Raw genomic sequence first — 26,431 nt, 5'->3', positions numbered from 1 at the left:
TGATAAGCACATAGTTCATACAAAACATAATAAATTATGAGGTCCTTATTTTTGCCCTGGAAATACAATACTTGATTTTAAGACCATCACATTAAGAATACTAAAGTCAATTGGAGATCATTTTAAATATTCAATTTCATTAAATAGTATACAAGTATAAACTTTAAACCTTAATACATAAAGCAATTAGGAAAGCAAACTAGCTCCAATTATAAACAATACAATCCTAAGATGTAATTGGATCTACACTTTTTAACATTGAAACAATGTATCTACAATGCTTCAAAAAAAAAAACTAATATAAACAGATTCCCAGGTTAACCTCTAAAGGAAAATTTATTATAAGTACATTAATAAGTTAATTACATTTTTGACTCATGGCTAGGACTTACCAAGTTCTGCTAAATTGCCAAATGCAACAAGACACATTTCTGTAAGAGCTGCATTTTGGCAGTGGATGCCCAGTAATTTAACTAAGGTAGGAATAACACCCATGTTGATAAGTTGAGCTTGAAGGGAATCTGTAAAAAAAAAAAAAAACAACAAAACACAAAAAAAATGTTTATGTATTAAATGGACATTAGTAAGAAGAAAACACCTCTTATTCTCTCTATTGCAAACTCAACACTACTTCGAGTAAAGCAAGATTAAGTCCACTCATATAACTGCCTCGAAAATGTTTTAAGACATTAGTTCAGAAGAGTTGAATTTTAAAACTTTTCAATGATTAAAAGACACTTAGAAATGAAAATAATTCAAATAAGATGTCAAATCACTAATTTTTTTAAAAAACATGATCTTATATCTTTACAGAGCAGGTTTTAAAATGTATAAGTAAACACTACCACTGGTTTTTAAGTTAAAAGGTTAGACAAAGTAACATTTGCATTACAGGAAGTCACAGAGTATATGAAAAGCGTAAGAAAAAAAGCAATTTTAATAAAGATTAAGACAAAAAAAATCTTAGAATCCCTTAAAAATAGTTGCTCCATAATAAGGAATGAAAAGTATGTAACACACACAGGTTATTGTTTATTTGCAGCAGAGTGTTCTTTGATGACTGTTAGGAAGGAAAGTAGTTTTAACAAGGAAAAAAAAATCTGGTTACTTAAAATATTTTTCTTTTCAAAGTTTTATTTAATAACAGTGACAATCATCTTAGAGGTAAAGGGAATGAGGTCAATACGGCTTTGTCATCATTGCTTGCCTTCATTTTCTAAGAAACTAATTGGTTTTAAAGTACTTAATATGCCTTGGATTTCCACAATGGCTCTTCATGAACAATGATAATAGAATACCTATAGCAGTAGAGTTGAAGGTAAATAAATCAAAATGAAAACCAGAAGTACTGTCTCTTAGAATAAGCTAAGAAGAAAGACAAACACTCACATGCCTATACAAAACACTATTACTGTTAATAACTGGTTCATCTAAAGATAAAGGAATGCCTTCAAAATTTTTTTCTTTTCCTTTTAAAAATTATATGCCATTTTCAAGTTAATAATTTTCTCTAAATTCTTTTAAGTTACCTACTTGGAATTTAAAGATTAAAAATCTGTTTCTTACAGAACACATTTTCCTCTTAGCATGCATCCCTTGATGGAGTTTGCGTACTAATCTCTTTGTCACTCTTCTTAGTTCTTAACCGTCAGCAAAGAACATAAAGGCAAGGTTGAGCTGTCTCACATGCCAACTGATTACTTGCCCGGAGGTCTCTGTACTTAATTTTTACTGCTTTTAGAGTGAAGTATGAAGAGACAGCCAACAGAGGCTTATCAGCCCTTAAAACTGACAGTAATTATGGATATTATCTGGTTCCGCTGTGGGGACCATCTATACTAGAAAGGGGTCTATTACCAAAACAAGAATAGGAAACAAGGCCTGAGACAAAGTTAAGTTTACATTTAGAGTTCAGATAGTCTAAAACAATTTCAAAATTTGCAATGGAATTATGAAGTCTGTTCTAAAAGGAGGTAGATATAAAAGAACATATTCAACTAAATGATTTGTTTTTATGCTTTTGATGCTAAATATTTTTTTCTAACTCTACAATTTAGTAATTAATGAATGGCTCACAATACTTATATTATCTTACAAGCAAATTACTTGTTATACCTATAATATTGTATCTATTATAGTATTATACCTATGTGTTATAGTGGCAGAATATTGTATTGTGGTTATAGTATTTTTAAAGATCATGTACCAAGAAGCTTTCCATATTAGAAATTATTTTGGTTACTTACCAGTAGATAGAGTTCCTTACTATTGGACCACCTCTGCAGATTCTTGTTCTTTAGCCGTATTTTTAACTTTATTTATTTATTCATTTTGACTACCTCTTCAAATACTGCAGAGCTACTGAATCATTAATTTTCAGGTACGTAAGCGTGAGCACTAGCGCATGCATTGAGTGAGTCAAACTCCACTATGTGTTTGCATATATGTAAGCATCACACACCCCCTCAGTACTATTGGTCCAAACTATAAAAATCCAACAGTCCAGGGACATTAGAGGAATAACAAAATTTGTGAAGGAGATAACTCAACAGGAGAATGCCACTTAGATATTCTTCATGTTCTCTTAACTTAGCATCTCTAATGCTCTCTAATTTTACAATATTATGAATTTTGGTTCCAGGGATAAGAGGGACAAAAGGTTAAGAAATATTACAGAGTTTCATACAATCTGTGGCATACAAATTGAAGCAGTAATATTTGAAATTGTGGTAGATCAGCAGAAAAAGTAGCATAGCCCAATGGCATATGGTGTGAATTGCCATAATTCATGAAAATCACACTGCTTCATGAAAATGTGTTTTCAAGCTACCCAGGAGCCAAACTGATTGTATACTCACATACAACACACATACCACACACAAGTAAAGAGAAAAATATATAGTCATCCAATGGACAGACCTCATTTTGGACCACTTGGGTGCTTTCCTTTATATCCATTTCTATGATGGTAACTAAAACAAAAATTATACTCAAGTAACTCTAAAATCTGTTCATACCAATTACAGGCAAGTCATTCTCCTTTGATAATGGAGGCCCAGAAGAGGGAAAAAACTTAAACAGGTTGGTACAAATTTTCATTTCGAGATAAGCAAGCATCCTAGAACATGGTTCTCAAAGTGGAGTCCCCAAAACCCTTTCAGAAGATCACCAGGTCAAAACTACTTTCATAAAAATACCAAGATTTGATTTGCCTTTTTCACTGTATTGACATTTGCACTGATGGTACAAAAACATTAGTGGGCAAAACTGCTGGGGCATTAGAATGAACGCAGTCAGTGGCACCAAATTGTATTAGTAGTCATTGTATTCTTTACCATCATACATTCACAGTAAAATAAATGCTGTTCTCAGCAATTGTTAAAAAAATTTTTTAAGTTATTTTTCATAAAAACATGCTATTTACCTTAACCTATAATGGTAGGTTAAGATAGTAAAATGCAATACTAAATAATTTTAAAAACTGTCACTTTTATTTCCAATATAGTAAATATTGATAGATATAACCCATATATATAAACAAAAATTCTTTGAGAGCTTTAGTAATTTTTAAGTGTCTAAAAGAGTTCTGAGATCAAAAGTTTAAGAACCACTGCCAACAGATTACCTTATTTTTATAGGAATTGGAAAAACAATATGGAAAAAGAGATTCTGAAATTCAATGATATGCTTGGCAGATGTGACAACAGAAAAAATGTAAAATTAAAAGCACAGTAGGAATCCTAGATTGTGATGCTCAGATATTTTGAGCGACATAACATTAATTAAGCACCTTAACATCTCATTTTGCTTATGTGAGCAGAAATTCTACTTAAGCCTAGGAAAATATTTCATGATTAGATCTGTTTGCCTATTTCAGTTACAACTTACTATGTTATCAATAAATAGTTTTTTTGAGGGTTAAGTAGAGGTCCTGTTTGTGTGGAATAAATTAGTATTAGTACTTATTGCTGGAAGCAAATGATTAAGTTGAATCACTTTTTCTTATTGCCCAAAGAAAGCTTTGAATAGACTTCAAAGGATAGTAGCTGACACTCATGCTATTGTGAATGGTATCAGGAATATGACTTTTAAATTAAAGACTAACTGGAAGAAATCCTTAGAACCAGAAATAGTTCACATTCTCTAGATTTGAGAAAATAAGTAACATAATTCAAGACTGAGACTTTTTGCATCCTTCAAAGAATACCAGCAACTCCAAGGGAATGTTGTCAGAGCTCAACAAACACAATTCACAAAAATGCAACCAAGGCCCATACACAGCAAACACTTATGTGTGAAAGACAGTCTTTAGACAGCACAATGTCATAAATGTCTGAAGACTTAAAAATTGCTCCTGACACACAACACAGACAAATACTGACCAAAATACAGAATTACAAAATTACATAATATCAAGATGACACAGGCCCTGCATGATCTATGGGGAGGAAGAGGAAGAAAGGCACTGAGGGGGTGCAATACAGATGCATATACAAAGAAATATAAGGCAATCAACGCATGCGCTGGTGTGAACACTTACCTACCTACATTTGAATTTCAATGGTTCCAAGTTCTTCAGGTCACACACATGGAAACTCCAAAGAATGGAGATCTGGAGAGAAGATCTCAAGTTGAAGAACCTTTTTCCCCCTGAGTTTTAAGTTTAATGTTTAAAACGTTGGTATAGATTATAGGTCCAGAAATGTATGCCAAGAATTGCAGTAACTCAACTGAAGTTATGTTGATCAATTACTAAAAAGAATAGGTTTCTTAAGAAGATTATAACACGTCTATCTTATTCCTAAGAAATGGCCCTTATAGACAATAAGCTTATTGATGAAACTGTGTCAAAATAACACACACACAATTCAAAATATACAGTCTCTACATTAGTATGTATATTATTTATAGTATAAAGAGTACAACATATCCTATTTACAGGATTGCATAAAAACCTAATCTACAGTCAAATTAATTATATACAGTTGAAACAGTAAAAACAAGCAAATGTAAATCCTGATGAGAAGTTCTAATACAATTTGGATAAAAATCATTTGGGCATAATAAAGATGGAAGAAAACTGCCCTTTACTAATGGCACATCTACATTTCCAAAAATATATATAAAAAGTAAAAATTAGAAATGAGGTAACAGTGAAGTAGAACTTGCAAGTTGAAGCAAGTTGCAGCTCTATCTATTATAATGTTGAAAAGTAAACTGACTTAAATACAGCAACCAAGAGGATGGTTTGTGGTTAAAAACTTTATACATACACATGTGCAGGTACAAGTAAAGACTTCCTTTTCAGTTACTGATGACTTACTTTTGTTGATTGATCAGGAGAGTGAAGAATTTTTATTCTAAACCTAGTGCTGAGATATGAAACCAAAAATATTTAGACTGTTTAAAGTTAACTTCAAATCAATGATTTTCAAAGGCCTCTTTACACAAAACCTGCATTATATGTTTTGCACCCAGATTACCTCTATAATTTAAGCCCCAGGTTATACATTTCCAAGACAAACAGCCATTTCAAAGAAAAAAAAAAAAGAGAATCACGATTCATTAGTATTGAGAATATGAGTCTAAAAACAATACATTTATATATTTCTTGCTTTCTAAAAGTTAACAATAAAAAATGAAAAAGCTTTTTTCTGGGTTCTGAAAATAAAAGTCTCTACAGAGCAAAATTTCCCTTTCGTAAAAGTTCTAGAGATAACTGACAAAAGTACATGAGTGAGTATGATGTAAAACACAGCAACAATGAAAAACCTCAAAGCAAATCACAAGAGAAAGGAAAAATGTTTTATTATTCTTAAGAGGCCCACCCATTTGCTGTTCTCAATCCAGTAACATCTAGAATGATTATGTCTTAGTCCAGCAGATAACTTTTTCCCTAGACTCACTTCAGGTTAAATTATTTACTACAGATCAACTCTTGTTATAATGAATACTGCTACAAAGATTTCTACATATACATCTACTCTGATTTAAGAAAACGCTGTGCTTTCATCTCAGAAACAAACTGGTCTTTTAAAAGTTAAAATTGTTTTTTGTTTTTTTAGAAGAGGACTACTGCCAGCTGTTGCTCACGTAGCTCTTATTGGGAGAAATAAATCCAGTCTGCGCTCTCATAGGGCATTGCTGAAAGGCCACATCTATAGTAAGTATAAATTTAAGCCTAAATTTTTGTATAGCAAATTGAGCTAATTGTCAGGTTAATTTACAGACAACATGTATATCTTATAATCATATGCGTTTAAAAAACATGAAAATTCTGTTTTACAAAAGGATTTACTGGTTTTAACAAAAACCCAAATAATACCAGTTACCCTGGAGCATTACTATGATTAAATTTTTTACACTTTAAAAATTCATAGAAGTTATTTGCAACACACAAACTGTGTTAACAAGAAGTATCTATATAACCCAGATTTCTAATTTCTTTCCAAGAAACATTTTTCAAATATTTAATTACAATTTTTTTTCAGTAAATAAAATATAGGCAGTTTGCTGTTAACTGGACTTATTTGTAGTCAGAAATCAGGGTTACTAATTTTTACACAAGTTAGTTTACATATGATATTTTTTTGCCCTGAGCTTCTCACTGAATGAATATTTTAAATGGTCTGAATTAAAGATGCACTGATATATGGTCAAAATCCATTACTCATCTCTGGCTTTTGCCTCAGCTCTTGAAGGTCAAACACCTGAATGCTTACTTCAATGTCATTTCTAGCACCGACAAATTTGTGCATAGTCAATGATCATGTGCTTGATACCATCATATTTCAACCAGTGTAACATCAAAAATAAAAACAAGGCCTGGTCTTTCAGTTATATCTTTACTATCTAAATATTCATTTTTAAATATAGGTAAGCATTTCATGTACAGAGAAAAATCTCCCAATGTGTTTCACGTGTTGAAATTCTATTAGATGAAATGTAAATGTGTATTTATACTGCAATATTAAAGTGTGGCAATAACTAATGAGGGTGAAAGCTATACAAATGTAAAAATTAAATCAAGGCAGAATAATAGAGATTATATTACCTACTCTCTTTATAATTTACAACAAAAAATAAGTGTTAGGAGTTGTTTTTGATTTTTAGTTACTTAACTCCATTCAGGCCATGAATCTTTCAGGAAAAAGTCCAATTTGAGAAGTCTTTACATCTTATGAGGATGAGTTAAAATCAGAAAGCCCACTCTGCCTCTTTAAATTTTCACTATGAGAAAATTCTTGAAAGTAATATTCAATAACATCCATGATTAGTCATCTTCAATCAAGACATAAAGCAAATGAAGAAAAACATGTTAGAGAATAAAGAACCCCAAACATATTTTGTTACTCCACTGTCCCCAGTTAAAATTGATTATTTAGTATCACAATGCTAAATGCACTGTCATGATTATAAAAACAATCCAGAAGCTAAAATGCTGCAAAGAGTATAATTTCTATAATTTAATGCCAAACTTTAAATCATTAACAAAAAAAAAACTATAACAATCATTTCATTTTTTTTGTGATAAAATTTCCAATTCTTGCATTCAGAAGTTCATTCTATAATGGCCAAAGCTGAATATTAACGCTAATACTTGTCTATGTGGAATTAAACCAAAATATGCATTTGGTACACCTCTACTAAAAACCAAGTTCTTAGCCTGTCCGTTAAATAACAGCATTATTATAGTAATTGTTTAGGAGGATTATGGTGAAGAGCTAATAACCTAGCCTAATTGGTCAAATTTAATAGGCAGAATTAGCAGGAGGCACAAGAAAAACTAACTGCTCTGTACATCAATAAAACAATTTGTTTAAAATGACATTTGTAGCAGAACTTTATGAATGCAACCTACTTCAGACTGATAAGAAAGCTCTGTTGGACAAACGGTAAAAATTCAGAAATTTTTTAGAGAGAACAGCAGTTAGTAAATAAAGAATTCTAATATTATTATTTTTTAAAACCTAAAAACTTTTCAGGGGTACAATAAGTCTTTAACACACCTTAACATACTAGAATACTTTAATTTGACAAACTGGGCTTCAAAAGATATAACTTAAAAGTACATCTCCCATGCCTTTATGAACAGAAAATACATGAAAATAGTATATAGGAAAATTATAATTAAGAAAAAAAACAATAAATTGCAAAAACACACTTTGTTTTGTCTTTCCCCCTTAAAGTTAGGCAAAAAGTCTTCAGTGTTTAGGAAATTTATGGAATTATTAACTAGCTTATACCCACAGTAAGTAAACTTTGGAACTAGTTCCTCACTCATGCAAAGTAAATCATTTTCTAAACATCTAACATCTAGGAAGCATTCTTTCTTACCTATAATAAAGTAATACCAAAACATAAACAAGTAGCTCAGTCCAAAGTGCGTTTTTAGTTTTTAATCAGGATTATTCCTTATTAATTTCTATTCTTCCTATTTTAAATATGAAGAAAAATCAAGTAAGCCAAGTTATTGGCTGAGTTCACTAGGAAGAGTATTATTAGAATTGGGAAACTGCTGGTTGAAATGAAAGGAGCTAAAACTAATTATATGTTAAGTGATCTTTAAATTAGAGGAGAGAAGATACTTTACAGGCCTATTTTAAACAACTGAATTTAAGTACTGGGCTTAATACTTAAATTCAATTGTTAAAATGCTCTGATACTCCATGAGCTGCATTTCTTAAATCACACAGATGGCCTCCCTTCAACCGTAGTTCAGTTATCATAAGTCCGTGCGGCAAATAAATGTGAGAATTATCATGAGAGTATCGCAGAGAGATTTCAGGAACCACAAAAAAAGAGAAATTACTCTTTCGATAATAAGGAGTTATTAAGATACCACAGAAAAATCAGCTCTATTTGTAAAAATCATAGGTATATACATATATCTATATATACACATACACATACATATATCATATATATGATACTGGTCACATGAAGAAGCTCATCATAGACCATGTATATTATGTTAGTCACTTTAGAAGGGCTCGCTTGCCCACTGCTCACCTCCTGCTGTGAGGCCCGGTTCCTAACAGGCCGTCGCAGACCGGTACCGGGGTTGGGGACCCTGCTGTAACTACATAAAGAAAATACAGGAAGTTCACATTTCCTCAAATAGAACGTCAAACTGTCAATACGCTTGTCTCTAACCACAACTGTCAAATACTCAAAATATTTTGGAGGGCCACAGAACTGAAGAGTGCTTTTTCACCATGTGAAAAACAGGTATGATTTTTCCCCAAAGGAAAAATTTGAAGTGATTTTTACTAAACAAAGTTTTGTTTGTTATTCTAGTTAAACATGATTTTATTTAGCAATATTAATGACACAACTTTTCTAGCTAAGCAATTATACCTTTTTCTATTCAGATATTCCAAACTTACTTGTCTGAATATAGAAAGTTTTAATTGCTTCACCAGTGGGGAAACAAAAGAATATATCTAGCTCATAGCTTAAAGTCTTGAGCTGGTTCAAAAGTTTTAAAACTCGTGAACCTTGAGTTTTATACCGTTTTATCAAAGGGTATAAAAATGCCTTTACTGAGTGTTTTCATTATAGATATCTTTCTTGCATGTGTTTAAGAAACTTGATTTCCTATTTAATGTATTCAAAGATTTGATATGCTCGGAGTTGTCCACTATATGGACAGGAGTCAAGATATCCTAAGTCTCAGCCTGGTGTCAAGCCACCTTTAGGACTAATAAACAATTTGAAAATGTTCTTATTGGAGAAACTATGTTGGTGGATCTTTGTTACCATTTCAGTACTTTTTTTTTTTTTTTTTTTGCTATACGCGGGCCTCTCACTGTTGTGGCCTCTCCCCTTGCGGAGCACAGGCTCCGGACGCGCAGGCTCAGCGGCCATGGCTCACGGACCCAGCCGCTCCGTGGCATGTGGGATCTTCCCGGACCGGGGCACGAACCCGTGTCCCCTGCATAGGCAGGCGGACTCCCAACCACTGCGCCACCAGGGAAGCCCCATTTCAGTACTTTCTTATCTCTCTCTGTTTAAAAAAAAATTTATCTATGAAGCTAAAGAATAACTCCCTAACTACAAATGAGGCTTAAGTTATTGGGCCCAAGGGTAGAGTTAATTTTTCCGTTAGAGTAATAAGGAGGTATTTATCACTCAACTATTCTACTCAGAAACTAGCACAGGCTTGTGTACTGGAATTCAATAGTAAATACACAAAAAAGGAATTTCATTTATCAGCGCTAGTAAAAAGCGCCTCCTGAGTTTCAAAAAGCTCTAGTGCTTTTTGGCTCAGTGACTCATATAGGTGGACAGGATCAATACCAAATGATCTTAAGTTAACCAAGAAGACCTAACATTAAGTTGGAAAGTCTTTCAACACATATTTTAAAGAAAAGAGTAAGTAAATAATTGATACAACAACAAAGATGCTTAATAATTATGCAAAACAAAAAAGGATATAATTTAAGTTAAAGAACATTATGGAGAAAAAGAACCACTTCACAAACTATGATCCCCATGACAGACAAAAGTAAAAGGAAGCAGAGGAAAGAAGATCGTCACAAGTCTGGCATTTGTTCCTTTAAAATACTAAAGATAAGTTTACTTCTATTTTATCTAATAACTTTTGAAAGCTGCATTCAAATTTCAGCTTTTAGAATAATGGAACAAAAACACCACTGCTCGAGTAATGTTCTGAGAAAAGTTAATATAGCTTTCTAAAGTATCTAAGCTATTTCTTGGGAATACTTGCACACCAGGGGAAAAAAAAAAACCTACCCTTACAAAAATATACACACATTTAGACCGTGCACTCTGCGTATTGTTAACATTACCTTCCCAGTACACCTCTCTACACAGTGTGACACCCTATTGTAGAGAATCAATCACAATCTCCTTTGGATTAGAATTAGTGATGTTTTTGAAGACCGTTTTGCCATTTGATAAGCTTTTGTACAGATTTTTGAAGAACTTCCTCAAAGGATAAACAACTAGTTTAGATGCATAACAAGCCTAATTCTTTTATATCCAAAGCTGCCATAATAACTTCACAACTAGTTTCTTTCACTTGTCTTTCTAAACCATTCTCCCACTTAGCTTTGTTCCACTTTCTCAGGTGTCCAAGCCTAAATGAAGCCGAAGAAAAAGCAAGTGACATGAACAACTGGCCAATGATTTCTTAATGCAATTCAGATACCTGTGTATTATGGTCAAATTTCAATTATTTAGGAACTTTACCCAGACAGATGAATTCTCCTGTTCATATTTAGGACATTTTCTCTTCAAAAATGATTCCACCAGAGGGTAAGAAAAATAGAGGTAACTGACCCTATAAAGACTACATTTGTTTCTAGCTCAAGTTTAACAGGCAAGCCATTTGATGAATAAGAACTATTTTTTATTATTATAATGGATAACTTTAATTCATAAGTTTAAAACTGGTGTTTCTTGGAAAGGATGTGACCTGAGGACACATTCTGTTTAGCTTGTACAGTGCTAGAGAAGCAAATGTAATCCACCATTTAAAAAACAGATGTCACATGAAAAGTTAAATTTCTAGCTTCCTCTTCCCACCAGATAAAAAGATTTGGCAGTATGTGGCCAAACTGCCACACAGAAACAACTGGCTAGAGGAGAGTAGTAGCTCTCCCCTTTCAATGGGACAGGGCTCAGTCCCCACCATTTGCTGCTATCACTAACACCAAGGTCAAATGTCAGTAGCCATTTGTCATCGATGTTTACCTTTTTTTTTTTTTTAATTACTGAGAATATTTCTTTGGACTCATGAAGAAATAAAAAATATACCTAAAGGGCCATGTGTTTCTAGGACACATGAAAGAATACTATTACGTTTTCAATATACAAGTAAAATTGGTCTCTGCCAGAGATTACAACTTAAAATGCCATGATGAAATAAGCCACAGAAAGACCTTATTTGTATTAATTCTAGGAACCTACTAGAATTTGAGTGTTTTACCATGCAGTAATTCATAGGACAGATGAATTTTTTGTGACATTTAAAAGTACAACGAAGCCTTTGTTTCACTGTTCTTATGCTCATTTAATTAACAACCATATAGGCTATCTGCAAATTGACATGTTATTTGTTGCTGGGTTCTAAGAATGTTTTACAGTGAAAAGAAACTTCTGTTTACAAATATTTATTAAATTTCTAAAATCAAATATCTGAACTTTATTTTTCTAAGGCCAGATTTCATTAAAAGATTTTTTTATTGTTTTAAGTAAACCCAGTATCTAGAGAAAATAATTCTATTTATATAGACAGTGTTTATGTTTTAAAGCTGCTCCTGGTATTAATATAAAGTAATAAACATGAAGGTATTTTAACATTGTATATTTTTTAAATGTTCATAGCAAAAACTATTAAACCATACCATTATGTTGTTTCTTGTTTTTGGTATTGATTAACATGGACAACCCTTCAACAATTAGTCCCATTTAGTAAATTTGACCATTTTGTATTTTTAAACATTATTATTTAATGTTGACTAATTACTAATTTTATATGCTACTTATCAATGCTTTGCTCATAATTTTTCTAAATAGTTTTGGTTTATACTACAGTAATGATTTTTAATTTTTCCCCCACAGATAAAGCAAGTTTTCAATTTTGTTTACCATTCTCATTGCTATAGTTCATCAGCATGCCACAAAAGACAGTCAAGAGCTTCTCATTGGCGGGATCTGTTTTACTGCACAGTGACCTTAAATGGTCAATTACAATCTGTGCACCACCTGCTTGGTCAACTGCACTTCTGCCCTCATCTGTAAAACAAAGAGTCAAATTAAAAAGAAAAGAAAAAAGAAATGTACCTTACAATTTCAAATACAAAACATAACAGTTATTCCTTATTTAGTAAGTAGAAAATAAACCTAAGTAGGGCATTAAATATGACTTTTCGGAAAACAAAACAAATAAACATGGAAATGGGGGTGGGATGGGGAAAAGAGACAATCACTTTTTAGGAGAAAAATGATTATTCTCATTGGTATCATATAGGAACCTAAAGAACTTCTGTGGGTCCTAAGATTTTATGACTATCACATGTGAAATATTCTGCCTCCTCTTTCACAGATGACAACTCTGTGTAAGAGGAAAAAATAGGAACTAATATTCCATTGGAATATTTTTTTTCTCAGCTTGGAAACTACTAAATGTATCTTTCCATCAGTGGTTTCAGTCAGTTATTACCAAAGATAACCATCTGCAACACAGTATAATTTTAGATTACAATATGTAATTCCTAAAGATTAGTACTAGGCTCTTCTACTGGCATTTTCAATAGCACATAAGCATGTTCCCTTTTTCAATTCTTAGTAGTTTGTGTTTCATTTTTCCTTATTCTCTCCATTCAAGAGCACACCAATACACTTCAACATTACAACCAGTGGTCAAATGGTCAGACATACCTTCTATTTATGTGTACACCTACACTACATAGAACAGATGTCATTTAATTGTTGGAACATATAAACTGCTTTAAAATACTTTCTAACCCTTGAACATAGAATTGGAAAGAGATGAAAGAAAGACTATGTCTTTCTAAATCTGACTTCCTTATATAAAATATGACAGACTCGGACTTCCCTGGTGGCGCAGTGGTTGAGAGTCCGCCTGCCGATGAGGGGACACGGGTTCGTGCCCCGGTCCGGGAAGATACCACATGCCGCGGAGCGGCTGGGCCCGTGAGCCATGGCCGCTGAGCCTGCGCGTCCGGAGCCTGTGCTCCGCAACGGGAGAGGCCACAACAGTGAGAGGCCCGCGCGCCGCAAAAAAAAAAAAAAGACAGACTCTAGAACAGCGCTATCCAATAAAAATATGAGAGCCACAAATGTGAGATACCTACATAATTTAAATTTACTAGTAGCCACATTAAAAACATAAAAAGTGAAAAATTAGTTTTAGTAATATATTTTACTCAATCCAATATATCTAAAATACTGATCACTGCAATACACAATCAATATACAAATTATTAATGAAATATTTTACATCTCTGCTTTGTAATAAACCTTTGAAATCCAAGTGTATTTTATATTTTACACTTACAGTTCCATGTCAATTCAGACTAGCCACATTTCAATTGCTCAAGAGTCAAAATGCCTAGTGGCTGCTATACTGGATCTTGCAGCTATAGAAGCACAACAGAAGGATCAGTAAAAGAAATGGCTCACAAAGGACTTAGAGCTATGAAATTAGTGAGTAAATGAAAGATTTTCATTTTCCTAATAAAAGAACTGAAACTAAGGTCATATCTTTATAACTGTTGCTGAACCATATTAGAAAATGAGGCAATACATATCATTTCCTGTGGTAGAAATACACACACACAACCTATATAGCAGAGTCTCATAAATACTAGCTTCATAATTTTGCAAAATTTTAAGGAAATCCATACTAAAATGAAACAAAACGGTTTTGTTCACTTAAGTTTTGTGTCACGTCCACTTGGCTTTATTCTATGATTATACAGATGCAGAAAAGGACCCTATGCTAATTAGCTAATAAGATCACAGAAAATTCTTAAGTGCCAAGGTAGCTAGTCACATGAGCCAGCCAAGGACATTGGTCCTATCTCATTTAGAAATCTAATTTCTAAAGTTTTCTTTTCCAATAACATAAATGTAAATTATCTAAATTGTTGGGCAATTTGTAGGAGGATCATGTCAGAAAAAACTAAATATTAGGATGACAAATCTAAAGGTTCAGACCTTCAATACTATGCACATACAATATATATCCCATCCCTAAACTGCAAAGCTCAAATAGTTTTTGATTCTAACTGTTGAGTAAATATGGGCTTTCAAAATATAAATCGTGTATGCTTAGAAAGCTAAGCTGGCTTCCTATCAACACTCAGGTATTCAATATTCAAAACATTAAATAATTCAATAAATTTTCATACAAATTTATTCAACAGATTTGGTCATCAAACTTAATAATGCAATAAATAAGAACGAAGCTACAATTAAAAGGCAAATTACCTACTTGTGTTTCAGAACCACAGTATTTCGCTTCCCTTCCTTTGCTTCCTTCTTCATTCCCTTCCTCCCTCCCTGCCCTGTTTGGACTACAAGATAGCTATGTGTTATCAAGGGTTGGCTGAAGAGCATAAGCTCAATTTCTACATTAGAAATTATTGATACATTATTACCAAATTTGAGAAGAAAAGCAAAGCACATATAATAGAAGATATCTGACTCAAGGAGAATTTTATTAAAATATTTTAAAGAATCTGAAGATGCAAAGAAATAATAATGCTTTTTTTTTTTTTACTGGAGTATAGTTGCTTTGCAGTGTTGTGTTCATTTATACTGTACAGCAAAGTGAATCAGCTATATGTATACATGTATCCCCTCTTTTTTGGATTTCCTTCTCATTTAGGTCACCACAGAGCACTGAGTAGAGTTCCCTACTCATTTAGGTCACCACAGAGCATTGAGTAGAGTGCTATAATGCTGTGTTCCTTTATTCTACCAAAACCAGTGAGTAAGTTTTTAAAGGCATCTTACAAATTATTTAAAATACATATTAGAACATCTGTCATTACACAAGTCCATATAAACTGTGTTTCCGCAGTAAAGGTAACCCTATAGCTTTATGTTATATTAAAATGAGTATTATTGTTCACTTAAAAATAATTTCCAAAAGGTTCCTTATCCTAAACGTTCATATCCCCAAATGTAGGCTCACTTTTAATTCTTCTGATAATAAGTGACTTCTAATTTGTGAAGCATCCTGGGCTGTCACTTCTAGAAATATAATTTACGTTTTTATTTTCCATAATTATGAGGTATCCAACCACTGGGGAAAGTGCAGCCCACCAATTCTTTAAGCCCTGCTACATTCTTTAATGATGATCTGTCACACAAAGTAGTTACCAGCACAAATATGATCTTTCTTCACACTAGGTAAGAGCAGGGCTTTAAATCTAATGAGATACTGCACTTTAAATCTAACAGGTGGTATTACTCTTCAGTAGTCAAAAAGATATTCAGTAGCCAAAAGCAGGAAGCAATAAAATTTGTATGTCATGTTTAGTATGCCTCACAAATGAGAAAAAAATGAGAACAAGTTGGTATTCCATTACCAAGTACAAGTTATATGCTAAGGCTGAGGAAAGGACCTAAAAACAACCTCTGAATACAACTACCTGATGGGTTATAGTATATCCTACGTTCAGATTTGCTTGTATCTTTCCCCAAATGCTTAGTACACAGCAGGCACTCAATATTTATGGAATGGATGGGGCCTTAGGGTAGATTTTGGTAAAGTATGATTCACCTTGGGGATGAGAGAGAGGGAGGGAGAGGGAGAGGTGAGAATGAAAATCATTTACTTCTTTTTTAATGTTTAAACCACCACAATATGGTTTGGCTTTGCTTTTTTTGAACTTTATTTGAATGAACTCATGTTATATTCATTCTTTTTGTGCCTTCTTACACTCAACAGTATGTTTATGAAATTCATCCACTCTGCTATATGCTTCTTTGCTGTACAATATTCATTGTATGAACACATAGTAATTATTTGTCTATTCTTTTGCTGATTATTACCTGGGTTGTTTTTAGGTTTGGGCTATTATTTATAATACCCAGGTGGTATTGTTGGTTCATAGAATCTGCACATCTTCCACTTTTTTAGATAATGACCAACAGGCTTCCAAAGCCAGTGTACATTCCCTCCAGCAGTGTGTGAGTTCCTGCTGCTTCACTCCTTCACTACCACTGGCATTCTATTTGATTTTTTTTTTTTTTTTTGGCGGTACACGGGCCTCTCACTGCCGCGGCCTCTACCGCCGCGGAGCACAGGCTCCGGACGCGCAGGCCCAGCGGCCACGGCTCACGGGCCCAGCCGCTCTGCGGCACGCGGGACCCTCCCAGACCGGGGCACGAACATGCGTCCCCTGCATCGGCAGGCGGACTCTCAACCACTGCGCCTCTAGGGAAGCCCTCTATTTGATTTTTAAATCTGATGGGTGAGGTTGAACCTATTGCAGAATATACAGGAGCAGGTCTTTGCTGACAGTTTCCTTTTCTGTACATTCAACAAGACAGTTAATTTAGTTCAAGAGTATGTAGCATGTACATGGGGAAACAAACAGTTCACGTTGAGGGAGGGAGAAAAAGAGAGAGATAAATGGATGCATACATGCTAGAATTTGAAAGAAAAAAATGGAAAGAGAGCCAAGTAGCTACTAGAAGCTGACTATCAAGCCTGTGTAATAATATGACTGGATAAGCACAATTCTAGAACTTTTTTATACTCTTGCTTATAGAAAAGCCTTACAATAATATCAGCAAATACACTGTTGTTGTTTTTTTTTATCATTTCAATAATCACCAGCTTTCTGAAAGGAGAATTTAGAAGGCTTAAATCTTTGAAAAGACTAAGGAGGAAGACTGGGGAAGCAGCACGGTGCTGGATGTCAAAGTGGCCCATAATTTACAATAGCAAATTTTATCTAAAATTAATTTTTAAAAATAATTTATTTTTATAATCTAAAAGTCTATTTTTTCCATGCTACCTTCCACTTTTGTGGTTTAAACATCACCTTTTTTCATATTTCTTCTCAGAAATTCTCAGTATCATAATTCTATTTTTAAAGAATTATGCCTACATACATATTTGATATGTTTTCCTCCCACCCTCTACTTATTTGTATAATAACAAGATCTTCATTCCTTATGCATCCATCTGCTCAAACTACTTATTTCCCCCCAGAAGTAATAATCCTCTGTGACATCAGGAGTGGTTGCTGTGGTGATGGTTATGATGCACCACCTCAGAAAATTATGACTACACGAGAGAAATAAACTACAGGAGCTGATCATACTAATAAGCTTTCATCTAAATTCTGTCAAAAATTAATATTGAAAAACACGAGAAAAGTATGTGTTGTGGAGATACTACTGAATAAATTATCTTTTGTGTTTTCAAAGAAGTTTTAGCAATTAAAGAGTTCACTTTTAACATGTTACACTGTCATGGATTTGTGCACTGCCTCATTCACTATTTTCTATAAAAGCATCCTGTACAAATGCTCTGTGTTAATTAACAATGCTGCCTGTGCACCGGCTGCACACACACATTATAGTAAGTGCTAGAGATTTGGCATAATTAAAGATGATACGGAGCATAAAGCTAACAAAGGCTCTTTAGGGTTACTGATGGCCAAAATAAAAGCTAAGGCTCTGAACACAGAGATAAAAATGACTTTTCTTGTACGTGTACTTTAGAGATAATACTATTATAAGTGAATTAAGAAGATAAATTATAAACCATATTTCATTTTTCTTATATTTCAACTCAGACTTTGCTTAAAGAAATTGTGATGATTAAATATCAGCCTTCTGAACTAAGACTTGGGAAATCTGAATTCCAATTCAACGTTCCCTCATTAAACACTAAAAAAGGTATATTGCAATACTTTTACCATGTAGTTCAGCAAGACAGTAGCACTATATTGGTGTCAATTGTGAATCTTTTTTAAAGATTCATTTCTGACAGGTTCTTGGGTATCTTTACCCCCAAAATCTTTTTAGGGTATCCATGAACTTAACAAATATCAAGACCAATCTACATTAAACAATAGCTGTCTAAAATGCAGGCTAAACGGAGAGAAGATGATAGGCAAAATCTATTTCACATATAATTGGTTAACAGATTAAAGAGGCAGAGTACAGTAACACAATTTTCATATCCGTATCAAAACTCACGGAGAGTCACACATCCATTCATTGAGATCCACGTTGAGAGTGAGAAATTTCCATATCTCTGAGAAAATGTGCTTTAACTAACAATAGAATCACAGCAAAGAATGAACAAATTACACAATCTTTTCTTTAACGCTGTAACACTTATATGCCTTATAAACAAGGACAAACCCTTAAACTATGCTGCACATCTTTTCACACATCCCTGTCACATTACCCATGATGAGCCATCCAAATAGTCACAACTTTGACAAGTCCCTCCCTTTCCCAACTTCTACATTCTTAACAGAAACCATGCATCCTACTTTCAGACAGAAAAGAGAAGACATCAGATACAATCTTTCCCACTTTTTCACCCTCTCCACTTATTAGACCTAGGATGATATGCAACTTTTCCCAATCACTTTCAGTATCTCATACTGTAATTAAAGTTCAGTTATAGCTATTTAAGGGTAAAGAAGATTTATTTTCAACAGGAAGTAAGACTTCCCTTTTTAAGTATATAAAGTTGTAGACATGTCATAAACTGAGGACCTGAAGGGAAAGAACATTTAATGATGAAGTCCTTGGACTAGTCCTGGTTGTTGGAGTAGAAATTAGAATTTTTTTGTTACCTAAAATTTGGAATGTTACAATTAAGAATTTCAATAAGGCAAAGTAGAAGTTTTTAATATTTAAAAAAACTGAGGTAATCACTCACTGAGTGATTATCACTGAGGTAATGACTTATAAAATAACTATAAGGTCTTTAAATTGGGGGTTTTGTTAAGATTGAGCATAAGAAAGCCTCGTAACCTCTGTTGATGTCAGTTTCCTAATCTGGAAAAGGGGGGAAAGCAAGAGTAGAAGATGGTCAGACTTCTTTTTAGCTTTGACATTCTCTTATTCATTTCAGTTTCTACTTCTATTTCTGCTGTGTCCATGTGTGCACACAGGAAATGTTTAACATATGCGTGTGTAAGGTTTTTTAATGTGTTAAATTTTGCTATTTTCGCTTTCCAATAATTAATCATTATAATTCATGTACTTATTTAAATTTTTCCCAAGTAAATATTACTAGACACTATAAAGACCATGGCAAATAAATCAGAAGTTCTTTTTACAAGCTAAGCTAGAAAGCTGAGCTCTGAAAAATTATACTGTCTAGAAAGAACAATAATAATTTTTGATGTGCTTTTTCTTAGTGAACAAAAAAGTGATTCAGAATAGGTGCTTAAAGTCAAAACAATTATAACTTAAGACCTTACTAGTATTGGTTTGGAAAAAGTGGTAACATTATAAAGATGCCACTTATTTTAATAACATTTATTTTAATAAGATAACATTTATTTTAATTACATTCTTCACGTCTTTCCTTCAGACTCTACTACTATGCCACTTTTAAACCTCCAAGAACAAATACTTTGTTATAACAGAATTTGAAAATGTGTAATATATACTAAACAAGGATCTTAATACAACAGGCAACATAAATTAGACTCATATTAAATGCAGGTACACAAATACTATTCTGAGACTTTTTAGTCAATACTAAACTATAACTGAGATTAGAATCCTAGATTTTAAACTTCAAAGAGCCCATTAAGAGCCCTTTCATTTTCAGTGAATGCCAGCCACATGTGTTACAAAACTCAGATGTCTTAGATAACTAAATGAAAAATATTACTGAAAATCCCCAAACTATCACATTACTCAGTTAAGAAAATGATTGAATTTCTAAAGTTTTCCAGAATTCTGTATGAATAATGATCCAAATAAGGAGTAAATAGGATAAAGTTTATAAATATTTTCATTAAAATGTGATTTAAAAAATGTTAGTCACTATCTTTAAATTTACCTGAACTGAAAAGGAATCAAATATCAAATTTCTTCTTATAAACTTCAAACACAAATTTATGACACACAGATTTACTCATGAGCATATGCTTAGCCTGCCATTTAGGTTCAGTAGTTTAATATCTTTAACTGAGATAACACTACTGATAAAGGAGTCTGCTTTTGAGACACTGACATCATTCCTGCTTATTATGGGTTGAACTGTATCTCCCAAAAATATATGTTCAAGTCCTAACTCCCAGTACCTCAGACTTTATTTGGAAACAGGTTCATTGAAGAGAGTTTAGTTAAGATGAGGTCATACTGTAGTAGGGTGGGTCTCCAATCCAATATGACTGGTATTCTTATAAGAAGAAGAGAGAGACGCAGAGAGGAGAATGCCATGTGAAGACATGAAAACACAAATGGAGAAGACAGCCATGTGAAGATAACAGCAGAGACTGGAGTTTGCTGCCACAAGCCAAGGAACTCCAGATGCCCCAGAAGCTAGGAAGAAGCAAAAAAAAAGCCCTCCTTGCCTACAGGTTTAAAGGGAGCATGGTCCTGCTTGACACCTTGATTTTGAAGTTACAGCCTCCACAACTATAAAATAATAAATTTGTGTTGTTTTAAGCCACCAGTTAGTGGAACTTCATTACAGCATCCCCAGGAAACTAATACACTTCTCTACATAAACAATGTGAAATGTTCAAGCTTCATATTAAAAAAAGAATATTTGACATTAAGTAAGCCTATACTATATATTCAGGTTTTATAAATCTCACAGAAACTACAGTTTTCAGATTACTAACAATAATATTTCTCAAGTATAATTAATACAAGACTTTATTTAATCAATAATACAGGACATTATATTATTTAATCAATTAATATAGGGCTTGAATTATTTACTTACCTATTTAATTACTTAATCACATGTAGCAACTGTGATATGGGTACAACCAATGGAAAATTACAGCTTCTTTCCTCACTACTTAATCTACTTTGAATTTCTTTCTACTTAGAACCAAAATGTTTAGAAATGGGTTTTGCTTCATAGATAAATAGTAACAGTGATGGATGTTCAACATGGTGCTTATCAATAATAGTCTACTGTTGGGAGAAGAACAAGAGTACGGAGAGAATCTCTCTGTGGAACAGGCAGGCATGAATGGCTAAAGTCTGAAGAGAGAGCAGGAACACTAAAAAAAGTCCTCTAGTACGCCTACTCTAAGCACAAGGTAGGAAGAGCCAACTACTAAAGTTCTGAAGACTACCGCACTGAAGTAAAGTTAGCAACAGCAAAACATGAACCCAGCTCAACTTCTGACTAGATTGGCTGGTCCTCCACCCCATACTAACTGCCTGAAATAAAAGGAAATGTGCTACTTCCAGAGATTAAATATTGTTAATTTCAGTCTCTAGTGTTTTTCTACACACAATGTCCATCATTCAATACAAAATTAAGAGACACATTTTAAAAAGGAAGGAAAAAATAATTCACTGTCAAGAGATAAATTGATTATCAGAATGAGACTTCATAGGTGACCAAGATGTTAGAACTATCAAAAAGGGACTTTAAAATAATTATGATTCATATATTAAAGAATTTAGTAGAAAAAGTGAATATCCATGAACACATGTGGAATTTTGTAGAGAAACAGAAATTATAAGAGTTAAATGCAGATGTTATAATGAAAAACATTATCAAAGATAAAGAATTATTTCAAAAGGTTGAGCAGTAGACAAAACAAAATGAAGGAAAGACTCAGTGAACTTGTAGATCAACAGAAATAAAAATTAAAACACAAAGAGACAAAAAAGAGTGGGGGAAATCCCAAAGCACATACAAGCTGAAAGAAAATAGCAAAGGGTCTAACTTAAGTATAACTGGAATCTCAGAAGGAGAAAAGATTGAGAACGTGGTAGAAGAAACATTTAAACAGTTAACAGCTGAAAAATTTCCAAAAATAATGAAAGACATCATGCCACAAATCTGTGAACTTTAGGGACCCTCCCTCTCCCCAGCAAAGAAAAGAAAACAAAAATACACACCAAACAGTCAAGCTGCTGAAAAATCAAAGAAAAAGAGAATCTTTGAAGGCAGCAAGAGGGAAAAAATAGAAATATTTATATGTGGAATAGCAAAAATAAGAATACAGCAGACTTCTTATCCAAAACTATGCAAGCTAAAAACCAATGGAATAACATCTTTGAAGTACTGAAAGAAAAAAAAACCTGTTAACAAAACAGATTTTCAGGCAGAAGGTGTAAAATACTACACAAGAATTTGAATGTATCCAAAGAAACAATGAACGATAAATATGACAAAAATCAAAGTAAATATAAAAATTTTTTCTCCTGTTTTTAAAAGTACCTGTCAAGAGAGATTGGTTCAATATGGCGGACCAGAAGGATGTGCACGCACTCCCTCTTGCGAGAGCACTGGAATCACAACTAACTGCTGAACAATCATCGATAGGAAGACACTGGAACTCACCAAAAAAGATACCCCACACCCAAAGACAAAGGAGAAGCTGCAATGACACAGTAGGAAGGGCTCAGTCACAATAAAATCAAATCCCATAACCACTGGGTGAGTGACACACAAACTGGAGAACAATTATACAACAGAAGTCCACCCACAGCAGTGAAAGCTCTGAGCCCCACGTCAGGCTTACCAACCAGGGGGTCTGGGAATGGGAGGAGAAATTCCCAGAGAATCAGACTTTGAAGGCTAGCAGGATTTGATTGCAGGACTTCAACAGGACTGGGGGAAACAGAGACTCTACTCTTGGGGGGCACACACAAAGTAGTGTGTGCATCAGGGCCCAGGGGTAAGAGGCAATGACCCCACAGGAGACTGACCCTGTTAGTACCTGTTAGTGTTGGAGGCTCTCCTGCAGATGTGAAGGGTGGCTGTGGCTCATTGTGGGGACAAGGACACTGGCAGCAGAAGTTCTGGGAAGTACTCCTTGGCGTCAACCCTCCAGGGGTCTGCCATTACCCCACCAAAGAGCCTGTAGGCTCCAGTGCTGGGTCGCCTCAGGTCAAACAACCAACAGGAAGGAAACTAAACCCCACCCATTAGGAGACAAGGAGATTAACGTTGTACTGAGCTCTGCCCACCAGAACAACACCCAGTTCTACCCACCACCAGTCCCGCCAATCAGGAAGCTTTCAAAAGACTCTTAGATAGCCTCATCAACCAGAGGGCAGACAGCAGATGCACAAAGAACTACAATCCTGCAGTCTGTGGAACAAAAACCGCATTCACAGAGAGAGAGACAAAATGAAAAGGCAGAGGACTATGTACTAGATGAGGGAACAAGATAAAACCCCAGAAAACAAGTAAATAAAGTTGAGATAAGCAACATTCCAGAAAAAGAATTCAGAATAATGATAGTGAAGATGATACAGGACCTTAGAAAAAGAAACGAGGCAAAGATCAAGAAGATGCAAGAAATGTATAATAAAGACCTAGAAGAATTAAAGAAAAAGCAAACAGAGATGAAAAATACAATAACTGAAATGAAAAATATACTAGAAGGAATCAATAGCAGAATAACTGAGGCAGAAGAATGGATAAGTGACCTGGAAGACACAATGGTGGAATTCACTGAAGCAGAACAGAATAAAGAAAAAAGAATGAAAAGAAATGAAGAGAGCCTAAGAGACCTCTAGGACAACATTAAATGCAACAACAGTCACATAATAGGGTTCCCAAAAGAAGAGAGAGAAAGGACCTAAGAAAATATTTGAAGAGATTCATGTCAAAAACTTCCTAACATGGGAAAGGAAATAGCAACTCAAGTCCAGGAAGCGCAGAGAGCCCCAGGCAGGATAAACCGTAGGAGAAACACGCTAAGACACAGAGTAATCAAACTGACAAAAATTAAAGCCAAAGAAAAATTATTAAAAGCAACAAGAGAAAAAGGACACATAACAAACAAGGGAACTACAATAAGGTTAACAGCTGATTTCTCATCAGAAACTCTACAAGCCAGAAGGGAGTGGCACAATATATTTATTTGTAACATCTTTTTTAGAATATAATTGCTTTACAATGGTACGTTAGTTTATGGTTTATAACAAAGTGAATCAGCTATATATATACATATATCCCCATGTCTCTTACCCTTGCATCTCCCTCCCTCCCACCCTCCAAATCCCACTGCTCTACATGGTCCACAAAGCACCGAGCTGATCTCCCTGTGCTATGTGGCTGCTTCCTACTAGCTACTGGTTTTACATTTGGTAGTGTATATAGGTCCATGCCAATCTCTCACTTTGTCCCAGCTTACCCTTCCCCCTCCCGGTCTCCTCAAGGCCACACTCTACGTCTGCATCTTTATCCCTGTCCTGCCCCAAGGTTCTTCATAACCATGTTTTTTTCTAAGATTTCATATATATGTGTTAGCATACAGTATTGATTTTCTCCTTCTGACTTAGTTCACTCTGTATGACAGAACATAGGTCCATCCACCTCACTACAAATAACTCAATTTCGTTTCTTTTTATGACTAATATTCCATTGTATATATTTGCCACATCTTCTTTATCCATTCATCTGTCAATAGACACTTCAGTTGCTTCCATGTCCTGGCTATTGTAAATAGAGCTGCAATGAACATTGTGGTACATGACGTATGGTTTTCTCAGGGTATATGGCCAGTAGTGGCATTACTGGGTCGTACGGTAGCTCCATTTTTAGTTTTTTGAGGAACCTCCATACTGTTCTCCATAGTGGCTGTATCAATGTACATTCTCACCAACAGTGCAAGAGGGTTCCCTTTTCTCCACAACTTCTCCAGCATTGTTTGTAGATTTCTTCGATGATGCCCATTTTGACTGGTGTGAGATAATATCTCATTGTAGTTTTTTTTTTTTTTTTTTGGTGGTACGTGGGCCTCTCACTGTTGTGGACTCTCCCGGAGTGTGTGGAGCACAGGCTCCGGATGCACAGGTTCAGCAGCCATGGCTCACGGGTCCAGCCATTCTGCGGCATGTGGGATCCCAGACCGGTGCACAAACCCGTGTCCCCTGCATCGGCGGGCGGACTCTCAACCACTGTGCCACCAGGGAAGCCCCTCATTGTAGTTTTGATTTGCATTTCTCTAATGATTAATGATGTTGACCATTTTTTCAAGTGTTTGTTGGCAATCTGTGTATCTTCCTTGGAGAAATGTCTATTTAGGTCTTCTGCCCAGTTTTGGATTAGGTTGTTTGTTTCTTTCATATTGAGCTGCATGAGCTGCTTGTGAATTTTAGAGATTAATCCTTTGTCAGCTGCTTCATTTGCAAATATTTTCTCCCACTCTGAGGTTTGTCTTTTCATCTTGTTTATGGTTTCCTTTGCTGTGCAAAACCTTTTAAGTTTCATTAGGTCCCATTTGTTTATTTTTGTTTTTATTTCCATTTCTCTAGGAGGTGGGTCAAAAAGGATCTTGCTGTGATTTATGTCATAGAGTGATGATCTGCCTATGTTTTCCTCTAAGAGTTTTATAGTGTCTGGCCTTACATTTAAGTCTTTAATCCATTTTGAGTTTATTTTTGTGCATGGGGTTAGGGGGTGTGCTAATTTCATTCTTTTACATGTAGCTGTCTGGTTTTCCCAGCAACACTTATTGAAGAGACTGTCTTTTTTCCATTGTACAGTCTTACCTACTTTATCAAAAATAAGTAGACCATATGTGCGTAGGTTTATCTCTGGGCTTTCTATCCTGTTCCATTGATCTACATTTCTGTTTTTGTGCCAATACCATACTATCTTGATTACTGCAGCTTTGTAGTATAGTCTGAAGTCTGGGAGCCTGATTCCTCCAACTCCGTTTTTCTTTCACAAGATTGCGTTAGCTACTCAGGATCTTTTGTGTTTCCATACAAATTGCGAAATTTT

At 34.3% G+C, this 26,431-nt stretch overlaps 1 protein-coding gene across 7 annotated transcripts in view; it reads right to left on the bottom strand.

Annotated features, from left to right (window-relative positions):
- Positions 1-26,431, bottom strand: part of RAP1GDS1 (Rap1 GTPase-GDP dissociation stimulator 1) — a 255,273-nt gene that overhangs the window by 42,074 nt on the left and 186,768 nt on the right. For 6 of the 7 annotated variants that reach the window (XM_060012003.1, XM_060012000.1, XM_060012001.1 and 3 more), the window contains 2 exons: positions 12,619-12,765; positions 393-521 (listed from right to left, as the gene is read on the bottom strand). In XM_060012003.1, the coding sequence (XP_059867986.1) occupies positions 393-521; positions 12,619-12,765 (276 nt within the window). The remainder of the gene's footprint in view (positions 1-392; positions 522-12,618; positions 12,766-26,431) is intronic. The other variant, XM_060012006.1, reaches the window with a different exon arrangement.

Source organism: Delphinus delphis, chromosome 5 (assembly GCF_949987515.2).
Source record: "Delphinus delphis chromosome 5, mDelDel1.2, whole genome shotgun sequence".
Taxonomy (NCBI): Eukaryota; Metazoa; Chordata; class Mammalia; order Artiodactyla; family Delphinidae; genus Delphinus; species Delphinus delphis.
Note: the sequence above shows the minus strand (reverse complement) of the source record. Positions and strands in the feature narration are given on the sequence as shown.